Source organism: Heterocephalus glaber, unplaced genomic scaffold (assembly GCF_053883595.1).
Source record: "Heterocephalus glaber isolate CG9 unplaced genomic scaffold, H.glaber_assembly_v1.0 deba00001600, whole genome shotgun sequence".
Classification (NCBI taxonomy): Eukaryota; Metazoa; Chordata; class Mammalia; order Rodentia; family Bathyergidae; genus Heterocephalus; species Heterocephalus glaber.
In genome coordinates, this window is record NW_028258372.1 from 10,751,236 (window position 1) to 10,774,009 (window position 22,774).

At 35.8% G+C, this 22,774-nt stretch overlaps 1 protein-coding gene across 10 annotated transcripts in view; it reads left to right on the plus strand.

Annotated features, from left to right (window-relative positions):
* Window positions 1–22,774, plus strand: part of Dnm3 (dynamin 3) — a 587,991-nt gene that overhangs the window by 466,355 nt on the left and 98,862 nt on the right. For all 10 annotated transcript variants that reach the window (XM_021265417.2, XM_021265418.2, XM_087194095.1 and 7 more), the window contains one exon: window positions 17,870–17,981. In XM_021265417.2, the coding sequence (XP_021121076.1) occupies window positions 17,870–17,981 (112 nt within the window). The remainder of the gene's footprint in view (window positions 1–17,869; window positions 17,982–22,774) is intronic.

Genomic DNA, 22,774 nt, shown 5'->3' on the forward strand with positions numbered 1-22,774 from the left:
GTTTCTCTTAATAGAAACTTTGACAGTTAAGATATACCTCAAACTCACTACTGTTTTTATTAGTCCACTGTGAGTCATTCATCCATAACTTTTTGTAAATAAAACTCTAACAGTGTTTATATTTTTACCAACTTTGTTGTAATAATTTCTATAAATAGAAGATAGTTATAGTTCAGCTCAGTGGGTAGATAAGTAAGGCATTAAGAGACCACAGAGAAGAATTCATTCAGTTGCTGCTAACTTGGAAAGTCTCGAGGGAAGAAAGATTTAAGTGGAGTCTATGAGGAAGAGCCAAAGTCTTGCAGGTGGTAGAGGCAGGAGGACAGAGAGAACAGGGCATACAAAGGCCCAAAAGGATTAAAGGCTTGCCATGGTATTCCTGGCCACAGGACCATAGCTACCATCGTCATCATCTATCTGCTTAAATATCATTCTTTCACGCAAAACTCATTGAAATATTGACTCTAAAATTGAGAATATGATTAATTTTCTTTGAAGAATCAATTGTATCCATTGTGTTGAAAACTGGATGTGCACTTTAAATGACTTCTCCAAAGGAACCACTAAATAGCCAGGCTTCTACAAAACTGATTTTTACCAACTTCTGGCAGCAAGGATACTGATGTGTGTGAACAGACTTTGGATCATAAACAGTTTTGTGCATCTGACGTCCACAGTTCACCACACCCCAGCTTCCCTGAAGGTTAGCACTGAGGTCCTGAGGACCCAAAATGGAGGCGATTGGCAGGTGAACCCAGGGATACCGCATGCTGGATCTGTCACAAAGGCTCAAACTTCTCTGATGTTCCCTAAACATCTTTTTGTAGCCTCAGAAAAGACCAGCACGAAGGCCTACTTTCCATGTAATCAAGACTCTTACAGAAACTTTCCAAAATGAATTCAGCACCTGACTTTCACAGCACTGGACATGATTTTAAATAACAATAATGTCAAGCGGTAATAATTTGAAAGACTAGTTTTGAGGGGAGCCATTGTACAAAACTACAAATACCATGACCCGGACAATCCCTTTCATTCCTCTGCTGTGTTCTCTTAATCTCGATAAACTTTACATATCCTCTCCCCAGTCCCAGGCTCTAAGAATCCTCATCTAACTCTGTCCAGGTGCTTGGGGGTTAATATAAAACCCCAAACTGCTCATGTTACTTCATGGTTGCTTCTGCTTTTTGTTTTCTTGGCTTCTTGATCAACACTTTGCCTTCTAGGATAGTTGCCACTTCCCCTGTGTTGATAGCTCTTTATAAATCTTTGTCTTTGGAATTTTAAAAATTAGTCATTTTCTCATATTTATATAATCATAACAGTTATTATTTTGTTATTAAGTCATTCATTAAAATGAAAGATCCTAAAGTAGAGTAGAGTAGAGTGATTTTCAAATGTGAATGTTCGGAGAAGAGGAGAGGTCAGGTAAGTATGAACTCTGTCACACTTTTCCCTCCCGTGTAATGAAGAATGGCAAGCATGAGCCCATGGCCACTGTGTACTTATTCCTCAGATGCTAGAAATGCTGAAGTAAGCAGCCCGTACCACAACCTCTTATGATCTAATAAACAAGACAGACTGAGAATAATTGTGGTTCTCTCTCTGCTTTCTTCACCAGTTGCCTCTTATTCCCTTCTAAAGTCGCTTATTGTTTTGGGCTAAATGAAATTTGGATTGCAACAGCAACTTTTTTCTAATGATATTATAATATTGGCTAATTTGCCTGCTATTGGTTATGCCCAAGTAGGTGCATGACCTGTGGCTGTTTGGCTTGTCCTCCTATGGGAAAACAACTTAACAAAGCTAACAAACTGTATTAAAATAAAATAAACAAATTCACATGGCACCCAGCATCACAGCCACATACAGTATAGTTACTATTTATTATCCAGAGACAGCAGCCCCACATCACCAACTGCCTACTGGGCATTTTCACTCAGGAGACCTTCTGTGGCTTCTTCTTTAACCCCTTCAGAAACCAAGACCATTGCCCTTTCTTCAAAGCCATCCCCCTGGTGGAATTTAAGAAGGGCACTTCATTACATCCTTTTTCCCCTTTCTAGTGAAAATTGTTGCTGTTGCCATTTTTAGAAGCAGTACACAGGAGGCAAACAGGTAAGGCATGAGACAAAGGGATGGAGACCCAAGGCCAAATGTTCATACTTCAGATCTCAGGAATCACAACCACAGCTGAGCAAGCACAGGCCCTCCTAGAGGGCGGAGCTCCTCAGGACATCTGGAAATGGGAGAGCCTGTCTGTGTCCTGCAGGCACTGCTTGCTCAATGTCTCCTTTACGGCTTCCCAATCCAAGCAGCCAGTCTCCTTCCTCCTTAGGGGAAAAAACAAAGAAGCCTGAGAATAAGGGGCCAGAAGGCTAAGTCTCTTCAAGAGACCAGGCGATCCATTTCCCACTGCTAACTGCTCCCAGCTTTTCCACCTGGATTCCCGTACCTTCTTACTTATGTGTCATCACATTATTTTAGCGTTTGGCAAGGACGATTGTTTAGATCTTAAACATTCTATACTGCAAGACTCTCCACTAGTTAAATTGTGATCTACCTTCTTTTTGACCTTTTTCATCCTAATCACGATCCTCCACAGTTATAAGTTAGACTTCCAGCCCTTTTGTGGTGACTGATTAATGCTGACACAGACCTGGCACCATGGTCTTGGCAGGCAGAGAAGGTCATGGCGAGTGGTGACTCAGCTGCCTGCAGCTGCACTTACAGTAAATGTGTTTTGCAAGGCTCTCCTGTTTAAAAATATTTCTTCTACAGACTTAATTTTTATTTTATTTCCAATTATTGTGTATTTATTTATTCTTTTTTCTTTTTATTCTTCACCCTGTCAAGAAAAGGAAATAACATAGGTCAAAAATCAGATTGGCTCAGGTGAAAGAAATTTGTCCCTTTGGCAATAAGTCATGATACTTTGAGTCAAAGGCAACAGACAGCCTCTGATATGAAATGGTTGCATTGATATTTGAGGATAATGATGGAAGACAAGGAGAAATGTTTTAAGAAATGAAAGACTGAGCTTCGGTCTTTCGTTTATTCATTGAAAATTATTTACTGGGCACCAGTGTAGTGATTTGGTTCTTTGAACAAGAGAAACTGCTTCCTACTCTCATGGAATGTATGGTAGAGTAATGGAGGCTGACAGCAAACAGTAGTCATCAAAGTATAATTTTTATGAGAATGTAGGATACAGTGACTTGGGGTAGTTAAAATTAATACTGGGATCTGTCCAAATAGACTAGGGGAATGGGGTAAGGGAAGATTGTTCTAGCCACAGCATATGCAAAGTCTCAGAGGTGGGAAGAAACTTGTTTTCCTCATGTAACTGACAGCTGGAGCTTCTTGGGCAAGAGTCAGGAGCCAGGTCACTTAGGACCCCACAAGCTATATTAAGGTTATTTTGTTGGTCTTTGTTCTACTGCAGTGGAGAGCCGTTGAAAAGGAACATTGTGGTTACATTTGGCTGTAAAATGAAGAGTAGAGGTGGAGGTTTTTGTTGTGATTCAGGTGGTGAAGTGATGACATCTTGGACTAGAAAGGTAGACAGAGGAGCTGCTAGGGAAATGCATTGCCAGAATGATTGGAGATGAGGTAGGGGAGAAAAAGATGTCAAGAATGATACCTACGCATCTGGCACAGCCTTCTAGGTATAAGAAGGGGCCTTTTACTAACATGAGGAAAACTTTGGGGGAAGAGGAGATTTGAGAGCAAATCCAGATTCTGAAAGTAGAGCTATCAAAGAGGCAAGTTGCAGCTTACAGAAGACTGGCATTTGTGAATGGTCGTCTTTACCTGGTACTGCATGCAAGTAGTCTTTTGAGAGTACTCCCAAAGGAAACTCTTCTAGGAAAACCCTATTTGCTAGCAATGGCTGGATCTTTTAAATTTTTATTGAATTCAGTTTTCTAATATATGCTAAAGAGTTTGTCTTCTTTCATAAGAGTGACTTATAGTGACATATCAAGAAATTCGGTCCTTTTCTATTTTATTGGTGTGCGTTTGCAATTCATAATAGTTGTATTCATTCTGGGGAATTAGTACATGCATACAACATATCTTGATCATTTTTAGTCCATTTACTCTCCAACTTCCCTCCTCCCCTGATGCCCTTCTCTATCTCCAAAAAAATCTGTCTTTAATATGAGCCCTATCAGAAGTTCAGTGGCAAAAATAAAAGATTCTAGGATGGAATAACCTTGAGAAGTTTCACATGGCATGTTCATTGCTTGGAGATTTGCAATATGTATTATTAGTATCTCTGAGAGGTCCTGGAGGAAAAAAGCATTCCCCTAAAATGTGAGAAAAAAGAACTATAAAAATCTCTGAGACCAGAGCATGAAAATGTAAACTTTTTCACAATTTATCTTGTACATTTTGGTCTGTTGAGATTTCATGATTTTGATTTTATACACATTTCCTGGAAATTGTACATGAAACTGATACTTATAAATTTACCATCGTAAAAGCATACTTAGCATCTCTTAAGATAATTTTATTTTGTCTGTCAAATCATATGTCTCATTTCTAATTTTGTTTTCTCATCTTCTGTATTGCAGAGTGTTGTTTCATTGTCTGACTCATCAAAAAACAGGTTCTTAAATTTAACTGTGACATATTTAGTTTTCCATAATTTCTGACTTTAGAAATTTAGAAATTTCTGACTTTAGAAATTATTATTTGGTTAGTTTTGTAACTTTAGTTTTGTAACTTTTCAATACTGACAATATATTTCTTCTTGTTAATAATAAGGCACACATGACTGATTTTTTTTCTCTGAATAGAGTTTTGGCTGTGTGGCTGGAGCTTCTATCCTGTGTGTGATGTTGTTTTATTTGTTTAGTAAATAGTGTGTGAGTACAATTTTGAGTTGTTATTTGATACAGGTTTTCTTGGAGTTTCACTTTGAAGTGGTTTGGTTGTTCTCTCCTGTTTCACTTTGTAACCATAATTTCAAGTTGTATTACACTGCTGTTTTCTTACCAAAGATATATGGGATCATGAATATTCTCTATAAGACAAAAATAATACTTGGTCCTAGCTTATTAAATCTGTATTACTGAAATCAGAGATTTAATTATTATTTGATAGCAATGTAAGTTCTTTGTATCGTTAACTGTCAATAGTCTTTTAAAAAGTTTGGATGCCAAGAAAAGATGAATAGCAGCAGTCAGTCAGCCAACAAATACTAACAAGTATCTACCATAAATTGTAGTGCAGGGAATATATGGATGAACACTCAAAGTTCTATCAGTGAATTTACACTGCAGTTCAGGAGATAACAAATACTGTAGTTAACATGCATAATTTTAGCTACAGCTAAGTGCTATAAAGAAAGTAGGAAAATGAAAGGAATGAGAATAGGTAGGGGACGGCAGGCAGGATTTTTGGTGTAGGAGTCAGGGGAGGCTTCTCTGAGAGTTGGTTGTAATGATAAATGTGAACAATGAGGCAGAATATAGTTTCCAGCAAGAGAATCAGAACCTGCTAAATCCTAAAGAAAAACAAGTGTAGTGCTTTCAAGAGACTGAATTATGAAAAGAAAAAAGAAAAAAAACAAGCTAGAGTGGCTGAGGCAGAATCATCATGGAGGAATGGAATAAATGAGGTTAGAAAGGCAGATCATTTATAGCAAGAAGTCTGGGTTTTTGTCTCTTTGCAGTGGTATTGCAGATAGGTAAGTTAAGTAGATATTTTGTAGGCAGTTAGACAGGGCCAGCCCACGAGGAGCCAACATGGAGGACTGTGAAGACACAGTCACTGAAGGCCAGCATTGTAAAAGGAGAGATGAAGAGCAGTGATTGATATTCTAAATAGGTATCAATCACCTGGGTGGGGGACAGAGATTTTCCAAAAAAGATCCCTGCCCCACCCCTTGCTCAGTTCCTTCTATGCTTGCTAAGTGACTTATTTCTCCATTGGATCCCCATTTAATCAATATTACCTGGGTGACTGTACTTGTAATCTTATTGGTTGGCCGTGGTTTTGTCCCACCTCATGCCCACCTTGTAAATTTCCAGGGTCTTATAGTTTTGTCCCACTTGGTACCCACCTCACCACATGGCTTTGCTGTATAAAACATCTTTGAAAAGTGGAGTGGGCGGGCAACCCACTTTCCTGTCCCCCTTCTGTCTCTGTTAGGCAGAAGCTTTCTTTCTCCCAATAAATTTTTCATACTCTTAACCTCCGTTGTTCCTAGAATTCATTCTTCAATTTTAGAGAACACAGACTCCCATTTTGGATATCTAGTAGGTTTGGGATTTACATCTGTTTCTCCTATATCAGTGGGAAGTCACCGGAGGGCCCTGAACAAGGGACCAAAATCACAGATGATCACTGCAGCTTCTGCGTGGAGAGCTGTGTGGAGAGTGGAGCAAGAAAAGTATCCAGGAGAGGTTAGGAAGTTGTAATAAATGTCTGGAGGAGAGAAGATAGTAGCTGGATATGGGAATCTATAGTTCAGGGGGAAAGATGTGGAGTTATCCACATCTGAAGGATATTTATGGCCACCTTATAGGGAGGATCGGCTTGGAAAAGGGGATGTAGAGGAAGCAGGGCCTTGACCCAGCCCTGGGTACCCCAGAAATTAAAGATCTAACAAAGGAAGACAAAACAAAAGAGATTTAAAAGCTGTAGTAAGTGAGGGAAAAGAATGGGAGTCAGGAGAGTATGAATCACTGAGGGCCTAAGGAGAAATCACTTGAAGACAGAGGGAGTGGTCAACAACTGCAAATGCTGCAAAACAAACAATGGCAGTAAAGCCACATGACACAAAAACAGGGAACTGACAAACTATTTTGGCAAAATGTAGATCACATGACTTGATAAGAGCTTTGTTGTGCCATACCAGGGTCACAATCCTTGGGGGGGCAGGGTGCACTGGGGAAAGATGAGAGAGAGAGAGTGGAGAAAACAATTCAAGATTACTTAAGGAGATTTGCTGTAAAAAGCAAAAGGAAATAGAGCAGCTCTTGGAGAAGACAAGACGTGTGTGTTAAGATGGTTGCTTTTAAGGCAGCTTAGTGTCATATGAACAATCCAAGGAAAAGAAGGGAAGAAATTTTTAAGTAAGAGAGGTAGGGATACTTATAGGAAGGAAGTTTGTGAAAATTTTGTAAGAGACAGGACCCTGTGTATAAGTGGAAGGTTTGACATTTCATCATCCAAGGGAAAGGCAGTCTGTGGTTGTAAATGCAGGTGGCCAGGGGGATTTGTTGGAGAAGACAGATCATCCTCATCTGATTGCATGTATTTTCCTTATGAAGCGGGCAGCAAGATATCCACTAAGTTTAAGTGGTGAAGAGTATGTTGCAGATTTGAGGGGGAAAAGAAGTGTGAATTCATAATCCTCTGTCACAGTGAAAAAGCATATAGAATTAGAGTAGGAATGTCTGGAAAAGTTGGATGCTTAACTGATATTTATAAATTTGGAGTGAGTATGATCAGCACAATTGTATGGATTTTTTTTCTCTTGCATGATTTGGTGACTTGGATGCCGCAGCTGAGTAAGAAAATTATTCAGTTGGAGTATTCAGTTGAGGCAAATGAAATGGTGAAGGGAAAGATGGAAAAGGGATATGTAGTCTACAGGTTGTAGTTATACTAATAGGGTGGATATGCTCAGGAATGATGAGGTAAGGGGAAAGGCATGATGGGAAATCTGGTAAGATAGTGAACAGTAAAACTCTGCCATGAGTTGTCCTGAGTTTCAGAAGGAAGGAAAAACTGGAAATTTTTATTGATGACTTTATGAATTGTGAATATATTATTTGCCAGAATCAGGATTCTGACATCTGAGCAAATGCGAATTGAAGGTCCAAATTGACCCGAGATGGAAACACAAAGTGTGAATTTTATGTTTAAAAAATACCGAATGCATCTGGTACAGAAGAGAGCTGGTCTTGTAGGAGGTTGTGTGTAAATAACCTAAAGGCCATGGTAATAATGCAAAATTAAATTTTTCAAATTGTATTTTGCTTATATATTTACTTTATGTTGGATATTGTGTTGAGCAAGCTCTTCACACATATAATCTTATTTTTCATTACAGTTAGCCTGAGGTAGATGTTGCTACTATCTCCATATTACAGATGTATAAAGTGAGACTTAGAGCTGTTACATTACTCATACTGTAAGATAAAGGTGGAGAGTGGATTTTTCAACAGATGATCATGCTCACAGTAGATCAATATGATCTACTATATACTACAACATTTTCCTTACCTTACATTAGGAAAAGTTTACTGTTCAGAAAGAAGCCAAACATTTTACCATACTCTTTTCTTGCACCTGGATAACACTGCATCTGGATATTGTGATCAATTACTGGCATTTTATCTCCAGGAAATCCTTTTTGGATAGAACAAGTACCAAGAAGGATCAAGGCCAAGAAGGATGCTGCACTGTCTAGAAACTTCTTCATATAGGAAATACTTGAATATATTAGCTTGAAGGGTTGACTTGGAGACTAGAGGGCTTTGAACTTACACACACACATACACACATGCACACATGCACACACACACACCTTCCTTTGCATGCAACTATAACATTTGTGAAAATGTTTATCAAGTCATGATTTCTTATTATAAACTAAACCTACTTTAAATTCATTAGACAAATTTGTAATTTAAAGAAATTGGGTAATACATGCCTTATGAACATTCACTTAGGAGCAAAAGGATTCATAAATATCACAAATAGTTCAGTATCAGTAGAAACCAAGAATTGTCTATTTTGGCTGCCAGACAATCATTATTGTGGAACTTTTAGACTAAGAGAAGTGAGAAGGGATGGTGCTGAAGAGGAAGCTACCCTGGTGTGCAAGAGGCATGTGTAGCTTCCCTGGGGCCAGGGTGGTCCATGTGTCAAATGCTCTGTGACCTGTAGATCTCCAGGCCCAACAATTCCACTTCTCAAATCTATGTTTATTAAATTATTTGATAATTATGTAAAGGAATTTGTTTAAAGATCATTTTGAAACATTGTTCATAATTGTTTAATACCTGCTTTCAGATGTTTGAAGAGCTATCATAGGTAAAGGAATTACACTTCATATTTTTAGCAACCAAAGAAATTTTTTGACACGTGCAAAATTTACACATGTTATCAAAACATTGGCTCATCATTGGTCTTATTTTCTTCAGTGTAGCACTTCAAGATAAAAAATTTCTTTTAGGAATAAAAATTTCTCATACTTCTTAGTATTGCAGTGACTTTCATTTCTTCAAACTGTAAAACACATAGCTTGATTTCATAGTGGAACCATTCAGAAGCTCATATCTGCATGATTGCTGCTAAAATAGACTAAACAAAAAAATGCAGTCAGTACAAATTGCTGTGGGTTATCTATACAGCTACAGCATGTGGTGAGAACCTGGAAGCTTCATCGACAGAATTTATGAGACTTCCAGTAAATCAGCTCAGTTCAGTGTTTTAGACCTATATCCAACTCTCCTTGGATGTCTAGACATAGCCTAAGATGAGGCTTCAAAAATGGGTAAAACTGAAGCAGCCAAAGCCACCAGAAGCCTTTGACCCTCTTCTAATGTTTCAACCAGATAATTATTTTCCCTCTCAAGAATTTGGCTATCCTTTAAGGGGAAAAAATTAAGATTTTTCCATATGAAGAGCCCCTGAAAGAAAATACTCTGGAGAAAGGTCAGAGAGAATGGGCCAAAGCTGAATTCTTCAGATCTGCTCAGAGAATGTGGAAAGTCTGCACCTACTCTACTGCTCAGGCTTTCCAGTTGGCCCGGAGCTCCTGGACATTGGTCCAGCTTTGTCTTCCCCATACCTTTCCACTTTAAAGGAGCTGGTAGCATGCAGTGGAAAGACCTCTGATTGAAACCTAACTGGTAGCTAAAAGCTATGGTAGAAAAGTAATTAGATGATTAAAAAATGAATGAATTTTTATTCTCTCAAGATAATCCATTAGTCTTTCTGCTCTGCAGCAAAGGTATAACATTTCCAAATTTTGAACAATAAACTTTCATACTTAGAAAATATGCTTCCTTTAAATATGTTTTAATTTGTCTAAAATTACGCATTCTTCTTGGTATAGTGTGTCCCTTATGCTCCTGTATCTTAGATTTTCTGCTGAAAGTTAAGGATCTGGTCAAAAATGAAAAAAATGGCTTTAAAAATAATCACTGTTCAAGTTCATTCCATTGTGCTTTTGTTCACACATTTGTTCTTCCATTCACTGAGCAAATATTTGGTTTATGGAGGCCATATGCCAAGGACTAGGGTAGGCCCAGATGGTGCTATTTGTTGATTGTATGATCCTGGGAAAGTCCCCTAAACTCCTGAATCTCGGTTTCCTCATCTGTGAAACAACCTACTATCAATTTTGTAGAGTTGCCATGAAGATTAAATGTGATTGATTTTTTTAAAAAAGTGAAAAATTAGAATTTTCTCTTTCAATCATCTCCATAATTGCTGTATCTCAAAATTCATACACAACAGAGATGGAAGATCTCAAAAATGCTGGAAAGTAAAGCTATCTGTTACCTATTTTTAAGACTCATAGAGTGAACTGGGTTGAAAACTGATTGGTGACCAGTGCATACTTTACCATGATTTAAAGAAAAAAAGGAAGACAACCAAAAGAAGCTTCTCTATTTCTCTACTACATTGCCTTAAGAAAACTAGTTACTGTGCCGACCAGAAATCCAGATAGCCAATTTTCTATCATAAGGGCAACTCAAAAAATGAATCCAAATAAGAATTTACAAATGGGGAAAGGCAGGTAGGAAACACTTTATGATCAGTACTTACTCAAAATAAATATAAAGAGCTCTTCCATATAATTGCTCATATGTTACAAAATTGTATACAAAAGTTTTTTTAAAAAGAGGAAAATTTTTAAAAGATATGTGATCAATAATTCAGAAATAATCTAGCACAGTATTTCTAGATAGATTAGCAAATGTCAAGCAATAAAGGGACAGAAAGTAAACTGATCTACATTCTTGAAGTGAGGAGCTATCATTTTATTTCTGACTTTTATATGTACAAAAATGAATTCAATAAGGCTTTGAAAAAACTTGAAGATAATTTATTTTAGAACTGGTGAAAATGTAGCAGCCAAAAAGATAGTTCATTTATCAACATAAACAAAGGAAGCAATAAAAAGCATTTAAAAGAAAAAAAAAAGCAAAGCATATCTCAAAACAACAAAACTAAGACCAAATATATAGGTAAGGCAAGAAGTAAACATTCTTAAAACTTTCCTAATCATAGGTGATAGTTTTTCAGATTGGAATAAAAAGTTAACATTTATTTAAAAATAGGTCATTTTAGGACCGGGGATTTAGGTCAGTGGTTTTGGCGCATGCCTTGCAAGTGCAAGGTCCCACGTTCGATCCCCGGTACCAAAAAAAAAAAGAAACAGATTTGTTTTAAAGCATAAAACAAACAGGAGAAGGTAAGAGAAAAGATATGTCAAGGAAATCCAAATAAAAAGTGCAGAGGCTTTGAAATACTACACAAAAATATTGATTTGTATTTCATATATTATTTAATGAAATCATGACAAAGAACATAATTTCTATAAATATAAAAATGGACAACCTCTTCAATGAGCAAAAATATTAAAACATTGGTGAACCATTTTCTTAAGTTATAAAATTAGCAAAGACACTTTAAAGATGGTGTTCAACAGTTATGGGTATAAGACTCATTATTCAATAAATATTTATTGAAGATCTATTAAGATCTATTACCTTGAGGTAATACAATCACATTTGTTGATTCTTCACATTATTTTTTGTGCCCTTGGGTCCCGTTCGGAATTTCCTTTCCTATGCTTATGTCTTCAAGAAGTTTATATATTTTATCTTCCAGCAGATTGTGTTCCTATTTTAATATTTAAATCTTTGATCCAACTTTTTTCATTACATGGTGAGAGGTATAGATCTAGCTTCAATCTTCTACATATGGATAGCCAATTTTCCTAACACCATTTATTAAAGAAGCTATCTTTTCTCTAGCTTGTGTTTTTGGCCTCATTGTCAAAGATCAGATTACTAAATGTACTTGGAATTGTTTCTGCGTGCTCTGTTCTTTTTCACTGACCCACATATCTGTTTTTTGTGTCAGTTCCATGCTGTTTTTATCATTTTAGCTTTGTAATATACTTGAAATCTGGGATTGTGATGCTTCCTGCTTTACTGTTGTTGCCCAGGATTGGTTTTAGGATTGTTTTCTCTAGTTCTGTAAGGAATGGTCTTGGTATTTTGATTGAGATTGTATTAAATCTGTATGTTGATTTTGGAAGTATGGCCATTTTGACTATATTGGTTCTGCCTGTCCAAGAACAGGGGATATCTTTCCATTTCCTGATGTCCTCTTTGATCGCTTTTTCAGAGGGCTGTAGTTTTCATTGTTGAGGTCTTTCACTTCCTTTGTTAGGTTAATTCATAAGTACTTAATTTTTCTTGAAGTTATTGTGCATAGTATTATTTTCTTAATTTCTTTCATGGGGAGTTCATTATGGGTCCACTGGAATACTGATGATTTTTGTGTGTTGATTTTGTACCTTGCTACTTTACTGAAATTGTTTATTACTTCTAAGAGTCATTTGGTACAGTGTTTGGGGTCTTTTATATAAAGGACTGTATCCTCTGCAAATTAGGATAAGTTGACTTCTTCCTTTCCTAAATGTATCCCTTTTATTTCTTTCTATTGCCTGATTTCTTTGGCTAAAGTTTTGAGTAGTGTATTGAATAGGAGTGGTGATAGTGTACAACCTTGTCTTGTTTTTGATTTTAGCGGAAAAGAATGTTAGCCTTTTAAATCAAATAACTTATTCTTTTGGTGTTTTGTCAAGAACTTAGATTTTCCAGTTCCTTCTGAGTTAATTTTGCTAATTTATATAATTTTTGAGTATTCATTTCTTCTACAGTTTTAGTCTTACCATAAGGTTGTGTATCATATTTGATTTTAATTTTTTCAGTCTCTTCTGTATTTGTGGTTATGTAACCTATCCTTTCTCATTTGAGATCTTTATACTCTTTTCTTCCATTTTCTTTTTTAATTAGGATTGTAAATGTTTTATCTATTGATAAGGGGGAAACACTTGTGGATGTGGTTATCTTTTATGTTTTCACACTTCCTGTTTCATTAATTATAGTTTTAATCTCATTAATTAACCTCTGTTTTTAAATCACTTTATAATTTCTCTAGGTGAACTTTGTCTCTCTCTCTCTCTCTACTCCCCCTAAATAGTGAATGTATTCACATTTTCCTGAATCCTTGTTTTTAGGCTCCATTGTTTGGCTATAAAATCTTTATATTTTTATTACCTTCATAGAAATTGTATACTCATTTTTGGATGTGTGTATATATGCGGGTGTGTGGCCACACATATATGTGTTTGTGTGTCTTACAATGGTTGTCTAGGCATATGTTCCTAGGTTTTTCTTTCTTATCTTTTTTACCTAAAAATTTAGGGGGCCTGATCACAGAATATGATTTGGAGAGTGTCTCCTTTTTAAAGTTTGTTAAGGAAGGTATTGTGTATATGTGTTGTATATGACTGATTCTTATAAATATTTTGTGCATGATGAAAAATCTGTGTCTTCTAGTCAAGGGATAAAGGATTCTATTAAAAGGATTTCTTTGTGGGAAATTGTTATTAAACAAGAGGAAAGGAATTGGGGGAAATGGGTAGAATGGAGAATAATGAGGGATTTTCAAAATGTGTTATATATGTGTATGAAAATACCACATTTAAACCCAATATTTTATAAAATTAGTATATACTAACAAAAATATATTTAAGGGGACTTTTTTAATTGTACTACTTACTTCTTGTATATACTGAATTTTGCCCATTGTAACCATCTAATTCAAAAGTTATACTCAAATTGTCTATATTTATACTTCAATTAATTATATACATATATTATACTGAATTCATGTGTATTCCTAGTAGCACTTGCTTGATGTACTTATATACTATATTATTTAGTACAAATAGCTTTATGAGCTTTTTCTAATCTTTATAAATTATATTTTATATTGTATTTGTATTCAGTATTTTCATATTGTTTATTCTGTTCCATACTTTTAAATTCCACTTTGTCTACAACTTTTAATTTACAATTTTTTTTTTTTTTGCAATGCTGCAGATCAAACTCAGGACCTTGCACTTGCCAGGCAGGCATGGCACCACTGAACCACATCCTTGGTTTCTTTCTTAAACTAAAATATGTGGCTGAATATAGAGAGCTCACTTCATTTATATTAATTTAATAATTTATATATTTTATTTTAGTTCTGCCATGTTATTTTATTTTGTCATGTTGATTCTTTTTCTGTTCTTTTCTTTTTCTTTTGTTGTTAATTTAGTGAAAAATAATTGTTTTTCTTTTTTAATTTGAGAGTTCTGTACTTTTTATTTTACTAATATTAAATTGATCATCAATACATAGTCCCTCTGTTATTACCTGAACCACAGTATCAATTATTTCTCCCATGAGAGAGATATTTCTTCTCCTTCTCTGCCAACCTCCTCCTAACAATGAGATCCTTTTGCTTCTCTACTCTCCACTTCTGCATGTGCCAGAGGGGACCTTGGGTACATTTTTATGCTTCTTACCCACTCCCAACTGTTAGACTATTCAAGTTTCTGTTGAAATATGTCTCTTGTACTTCAATAGTTTAATTTAGCCTTTATATTGTGCATTTCTAATTTTTTTTTATTATTTCTTTTTATTTACAAGTTTTATTTCTTACCGTTGTTTCCTCCCCTCTTAATCTTCCCTCACCTTGAGCACTCTGTGTGTTCATTTGATATTGTATTAGCCCTAAACCTGCTTTAGGATTTTTCTCAGATGGAGTATGTGGATATCTTGATGAGTGCAGGATTCCAATTCTTTAAATTGTTTTCTTTATCTCAGAATTCAGGAATTGTATTAATCTATACCTAAGTGGTATCTTAGTTGGTATTTTTCTTGAAGTTGCACTTTTGGTGTACACATCCAGTCTTTCTATAAAACTCAGAGAAAGTTTTGTGTCTGTGTGTGTGTGTCTTTTTTGGAGGGGGGGGGTACTGGGGATCAAACTCAGGACCTTGCACTTGCGAGGCAGGCGGCAGCACCACTGAGCTAAATCCCTAGCCCCGGGAAGGTTTTTTTAAAAATAGTTTTTCTTTTATAATTACTTTTCTCCTCTACCTTTCTTTTCTTTTTCTAGGACTCTTGATATTTACAGGTTTAGGTACTCTTGGTATTTCCTCTACATGTTTATCATCTCTCCCTCTTTGTATTTTTCCACTTTTTCTCTTGGATTTTGATTGCTGCTAATTCTAATCTCAACAGTGATTATTCTTTCCTACAGTTTATCTATTCAATGTTTTAATCAACAGGCTGGCATCTTAGTTTCAGGAAGTCTGTGCATACTGTATAGCTTTTCAAGCATTTGTTATTTTTCTGTCTTTTACTTTTCCCCAAAGTTCCCCTGACTGCTTTCTTTATTCTCTCTCTCTCTCTCTCTCTCTCTCTCTCTCTCTCTCTCGCTGTTAGATCTCTTTCCTTTTATTTTCATTTATTCATTATAGCATAGGTGTAATTGCTAAGCCCTTTAAGTGGACTTGTCTTACATTTGTGAAAAGGCACTGGTATTGCAGTCATCATGGATATGTGATAGGCAACTTGCCTGTCCCCTGGGGATAAAACGGGTAAGATAAAAATGATATGCTCACTCTCCTCCACTGTATGAGAGGGGAGGGAAGGAGGGGGGGAGGAGAGAGAGAGAGAGAGGAGGGAATGAGCAGGGAGAGAAGAAGGAAAAACAATGAGAAGAAGAAAAGGAAAGGAAGGAGAAAGGAAAGAAAAAAACAGAGGGAGAAAAAGTATAATTCTGAAATAATCACAACAGTGATTCTGAAGTCACACTTAATTCTGTAATCCCATTCGTGATAAGAGCTATGAACAAAAGGTAAATAGAAATGTGAAAAACATATGAAAGAGAAGAGCTGACCTGGTAGGGCTGTCTATTGGAGAAGAGATTTCTGAGGAAGGTATGACTGAGTTGAGATTCCAAGAAAGAGTAGGAGTTAGCTGTGAAGACAGATGCAAAGAAAGTAGCATATTCAAAGGTATTAGGAGTAAGCATGGCACATTTAAGGACCTAAAAGACAGCCAATGTGGCTGGAGCAGAAAGAGCAAATTGTGAAAAGATGCTGGAGAGGAAAGTAATGGTGGCTGGACTGCAGGGACTTTGTAGGCCATCATGGGATTGCGGTCTCCTTCTTAAAAGCAAGTGGACATTGGAGTCATACTCCAGGGATAAAATAGCTGATTAGCATGTTTAGAGGGTCAGGAGGTTTCAATGCCAAGAACAAATGTAAGAAGAATGGGAAGCTAAGAGACAAACGAGGCTATCGTTAGTCCAAGAGAAAGATGATGAGGAAGAAGGTGGCCACCAACTTTTTAAAAAGGATACTTCTTTAGGTGATAAAGTGGAAGAGAAGTGTGGAAGGTATAAAAAGAAAAATGGATCAGGATTGCACAACTGCTGCATGAAATGGGAATACTGGAAGAAGACCAAATTAAAAATCACCAATTGAGTTGTCTATGTCAAGGTTCCTTTGAGATGCTCAAGTGGAGAAGTCAACAGACAAGATGACCCTGGGGCTCTGGGACAGGTTTAGACAGGAGATACAAATGTGCTAGCCCTCCGATACTGAGGGGAAATGGAGGCTGCTAGCAGGGATGAGATACTGGGAAAGAGTAAGGAGAGAAGAAAGACCGATAATCTTATATACGGATAGTTCCTATCTAAACTGGACTATTTTTCTTCAAAAGTGATGGGAAAGTGTCTTTAAAATGATCTTGTTTTGACCTTATAACCCTATTTGTAGAACTCTTTCCTCAGAAAATAATAGTAATAAATGCGTCAAATGCTCATGAATACTATTCATCTAAGCACTATTTATGATAGGAAAAACAAAAAGGAAATGATTTAATTATCTATTAGGAACAGGTTAAGCAGATGTCATATATTTATATGAATGAATGTGGTACTGTATAATTTGACGTTTATAAAGATTTAAATGGTATAAATAAATGGGTATGATATAGGAGTAAACAAAAAAATCAGCACATAAAATTAATACAGAGCTAGAGAGGGAAGGAGGGAGGGAAAAACAGAAAGAGAGGAAAGACTGCATGAAAATATGTAGAACAAAAAAAATAAAGTATCTGTTTTGATTGTTACCATTTTTATTCTTTTATCCAGCTTGCAAATTGTCAACATATGCATGTATTGTGTCTTATGTATTATTTTATTAGGAAAAAAATGTAGTTATAAATGATATGTAGAGGCATCTCATCCCATTAAACACTAGATATCAGCCTTCCCTTTTCACAATTTGATGAGCATTTCTATTTTGAATCTAGCATAGACTTCTAAGCTATAAGATTATTGCGATGCATTTAAAGGTTTTATGAGCTATTTATTCAATTAGACTTGTGAAATAGCCTCAGAAAATTGATCTAATTACTAGGCAATAACTATTCCTTCCCCACAGCACAGTTTCCAGTCAGATGGCCCACAGTGGACAATGTTGAGTATGTTTGCCTTTCCTTTGTTAATTTAATTGCCCCATAGTACAAATAACTGTGAGCTCTTTGTTGTGAGTTTTAAAAAAAATATGTAATAAATACATATAGAAACTCACTAATTATTTTAAAATACAAGATATTTTTGTTGTGGTGGTAGTTTTCCTTTAGTGATTATTAGAGAACTGTCTTTTGGACTGTCATTTATATTGTCTGTAGTGATATAAAAATCATTCTTAATTTGGTTTAAAACTAAAAGTGTGATTTATTTTAAACTCCAGGAATGTATACAAAGACTATCGTTTCCTGGAGCTGGCATGTGATTCCCAGGAGGATGTGGACAGCTGGAAAGCATCTCTTCTAAGAGCTGGGGTCTACCCTGATAAATCTTTAGTAAGTTGTGTCTATCTTACTACATACTATATGCTAGGGAAAATTGTTTTCTTTTGATTTAATTTAGCAAACTTTTAATGGATACTTGGTTTATTCTTTTTACATCACTTTTCACAATGCTTTTTCTGTATTGTATTTCTGTTTTTAAAAGTTAACCAGTATATTTTTAAAGAAAATGCCCTACTCTGCCCTGAAACATAATCCATGCAATCTCAGACCAAGAGAAAATTTTGTTTTATTTTAAAATTACCTTTCCTTTTGTTATTTCACAGCTGTTTTCATATTAATACAAGGAGTATATCATTGATCATAATGCCAATATTTCATATTTTTATAATGTATTTAGTTTTATGAAACTCCTGCTTTCATTATATATGCATTACTCTGGCTAGTGTCATCTTGAGTGGGAAAGAACAAAAAAATTGCTCTTCCCACTTATCTTTATTAATATACTTCAAGTGTCTTGGAGGCACTTCTCTCATTCATGTGAATAAACAGAACTCGTCTCTGTGTTCTGTGGAAGAGGTAATATTACACAGACTGGTCTGAGCATGTACTTTAGGAGTTCCACCCGTCATGCGCACAAGGCACCATTAAATACACTCTGCAGATGAGCAGATCTCTACTCACTGCTCCTCTGAGTCTTCATACGGTCCAGGTTTCTTCCTAGAACTAAAGTACCAAGATTGAGTCCTGAGGACTTAGTCCCCCTGACCTTTGTGGTGCTTAGTAAATTTATAGACTGCTTGTGCACAAAGTTGGTTCTCTCTAGGCTCAAAATAGGGATAAAGAGATAAAACATTTTTAAGACAAAATCTGAGACCTGGGTTCAATGTGGGACAATGGAAGATTTCTGGGGAAGGACTTCAGGCCTGACCACATCCCTAGGGTTACATTGGAACTTTAGAGTTTCGGGTGCATAAAGGATTAAGGATTTCTACCAAAATGTTCTCTTTGCTGTTATTTTAGTTTGCACACACAGCCTAGCCTCATTCCATCCTATATCTGTCTGGTTAGCATCCAAGACAATACCCTTCTACAATATGCCATGTACTCTCTAAATGAAAGTTAAATATGATTCTTTCATAGTGATACTGAGTTACAGAGGTATCTGTACACTATTTTCATAATTGTTGTCCAGTTTTCCTTCTATTGTGGGTGTATAGATTTGCATAGAAATATACTATTGTACAGACTACATAGGAGAAATCATTTTGAACTACCACTTTTACTTTTGTTTTCAATTCTAATTATTATTACCCTTCCATATCCATTGGTGGTTAGTGTTTAATTTCACAAATATCATATATTAAAAATGCCTATGTATTTGATTTTTTTTATTCATTCATTCCACAAAATCCTATTGAACATATCCTTTTTTATCATCATGGGCACCAGTGAGACAGGTAAAAATGAATGTCTTTTTCCAATGGAACAGACACTGCACACATGAATGAGTAACTCTAATTATATAGCCTTATTTAAGGACATAGTCATTTCTATTTTTAAAAACTTAAATAAATTTAAGGGACAGACAGTGAGAGTAAGGACCAGGTGAGCTATATTTTAGGAAAGATAACCAGGGAAGGCCCCTTTGAAGAGTCAGCATTAGAGTAGGTTTTTCAAGGAAAGTAGGGGGTCAGTGCTGTGAAAAGATGAAGGAGATTCTTGGCAAGGGTAGAGCAAGTGTATAGCCAAAGTCATGTGTGTCTTAGAGAAACAACAAGAAAGTCTGTGTGTCCAGAGCACAATGAGGGAGACAGATGTGACAGCTGGTCTTCAAGAGGGTGGTCAGGGGCCGAGTGAAGGAAATGAATGGCATTTTAGATTCTACTGTGAATGAAATGAGATGCCATTAGAGGATGTCTAACCAGTGAGTACCATGAAAGGATATACATTTTTTAAAGCCTGTGATGACTGCATATTATGAGAAGTAGCAGAGCATGGGTGTCTAACCACCTTTCTTCAAATTCCAGATGTTCACTTACAAGCTGTGACATCTTAGGCAGCTCACATAGTCATTTCACATTTCAAGATTCTCATTTTGGAAATGAGGATAACAGTCTCTCATAGGGTGGTTGATAGGATCCAATGAGATAAAGCATGGGAAGCATTGAATTGGATAGGCACAAGCAAGCACTCTGCTTTCATGTATAAATATACTACTAATAATTACTCCTGGTAGTAGAAGTATCATTTTCATTGCAAATGACTTTCTTTAACAGTTAAGGGAAGGTTAAAACTCTGTGGCTACTGTAATATAGCCCAAGGAGATTATAAATACTTTCTGCTATTTTCTTTTCCATATATGCTTGGTGATGACTATGTATGTATGTTTATGCATGTGTCTTCCTTACATACAACTATAGGGTTTGTGAAAATAGTTTAAGTCATGATTTTGTAAATTAAAGCTATTTTAATTGGACTATTTAAGAAGATTATTTAATATATTTTCTGTAAGTGAAAAACTGTCATGGAAAAGCAAAATTATTCATCCCCCAATGGACTCTTTTTATAAACCTAGATTTTCCTGTATCCATAGCTCTAACCAAGAAGACAACCTAAATATTATTTTCTGATTTTTATCAGAATACTCAATGATAAGCAAATCTAGATATGTCCCACACAATCTGTTTTCTTTGCACAATATTTTCATTTGTTTATAAACACATATTTGGTACAATTGCTTGGAATATCAAGACAAAGAAGTTCTTACTACACACCAGAGACAAGACAGGAAATCACACTGGGCAGTGTGCCATGAGTCGTGCTTTTCTCAGTTTTCATCATAAACTGAATTCACATTTTTTACACACAACGTAGTCCTGCAGATCGTGTTAAACAATGGCTTGACTTTCACGTGTTTAATGAAAGCTAACTGTTGAAATCAATCAAATAGAATGCTTTTCTACAAAGTTCATTTTGTTAACACTCTTAGATTTGTGGGAAGAATCAGTTTGAGGTAAATATTCCTCATTTAGAAACATTTGACAAAATCAAATCAACCTCATAATTGACACCTCTAGGTTTTTAGGGCTTTAGAATTGTATCATTTTGCTTCTTTCTTGATAAACCATTCAGTCATTAAATCTGACAATCACTACCCTAATAATGAAACATTTATGTATCATGTATCGACATGAGTTTAAATTCACAAAATTCTGCTTTCTGCACAGATATTTCTGTTTTTACTGGAAAGAAATGTCTACATGCATCATTTTTAAAAATTGTATAGGTCTGACATCAATTAGATAAGTAGCAATCACCCAAATTTGAATAAATTGATGTTTGGGGCAGGTTATTTTTTCTATGGTCTTATGTATGCATTTTAACAACATCATCGATATATGTTTTTCTATCATCTCCATGTGACAAAATCTTAAGTCATGCCTATCAAAATGTTCTGCTCCACTGTTTTCTTTGTCTTTTAAGTCATTTGTCTTGATGTTTTCTAAAAAATTTGTTTCTCTTTCCAGTCTACCCCTTTCCTTCCCTTCCCTTCAGGGATTACTATTGTAGTGGGCTCCAGAGATTCAGAGATGGAAACGATGCAATACCTATTTTATACAAATTCCACAAGTGGAAAAAGTGACACAAGCAAATAGTTTTTGTATGATACAAACTGCAGTGAATATCTGTGCAAATGCAGCAGCCCAACTCTTTTCTCATGTGCATATTCCAATCACCTTCTGTTTTTTCATGTGCATTTTCTAATTACTTTCACTCTCAATCCTTCTGGATTCAAAGCAAAATGTAGAATTCTTATCTGAGCAAAGTAGAGTATGTGGCCCTAAAATGGAAATGAGGAGTACAAGACTCACTTTCCTACTTATTCTGTGACTTACAGATAACCTCTCTAAGCCACAAACCGAGCATTTTATCAACCACCTGACACTTCTAAACAGCCTCAACATTTTAACAATATATTTATATCTGAATTTGCATTTAGTGCAATTGTCTTTTACTGTTATTCCCATGGCTATTAAATTGAAAATATAACTACAATTTTCATATTGTTAAATAGGTATATAGGACTTTACAATGTTTCAGAGTAAAGATTTTTTTATAGTTATTTTCACTGATGAGCCTGATACAAGATACAATCAGTGTGTGTGTGTGTGTGTGTGTGTATGCATGGTACCAGTAGAGGCTACTCTGAATGACCTCTTAACTGATTATTTTACTGACACATAACCTATATTTTTTCTATAAATGTGATTACAAATAAATGTGAATTTGGTTGAGTATCTAAAGACCATGATAAGACAAAAAACTGACTTTTCTGGCACAGTTTTGTTGGCTTATAATATGACTAGTATGTAAGCATTAAGGAATTCCAAGTTCAAATTCTTTGAAACATACTGTGTGCAGTGGATGCAACAGATTTAAGTCAGATCCACTGACATTTGAATACTGACCCTGCCATTATTAGTCATGCAGCCCAGGCACCTTACTTAACCCATGAGATAGTTATTCTTTTCTGAAGCAAAAATAACCACTCCTTCCTCAGAGTGATTTTATAGGGTTAAGTACAGGTTTTGTGCATCACAATGAGCTCAGTGTCCTCAATTGAGTGAAAGTATTCAATGCCTCATGGCCTTCTCTGTTATTTTTCACTATCATCCTTGTGTACATGGAGCAATAATTCCCAATTTAGTACTCATTTCTTTGGAAACTGCTGATGGGATTTGGGTATGCAAGGAGGAAAATTTCCTCATCTGTTGGCTGAGGAGGCTGAGTTGTTTAAAGGGAGTGATGCTGCCTGAGGGGACAGGCCAGCCCAGGAGGCTACA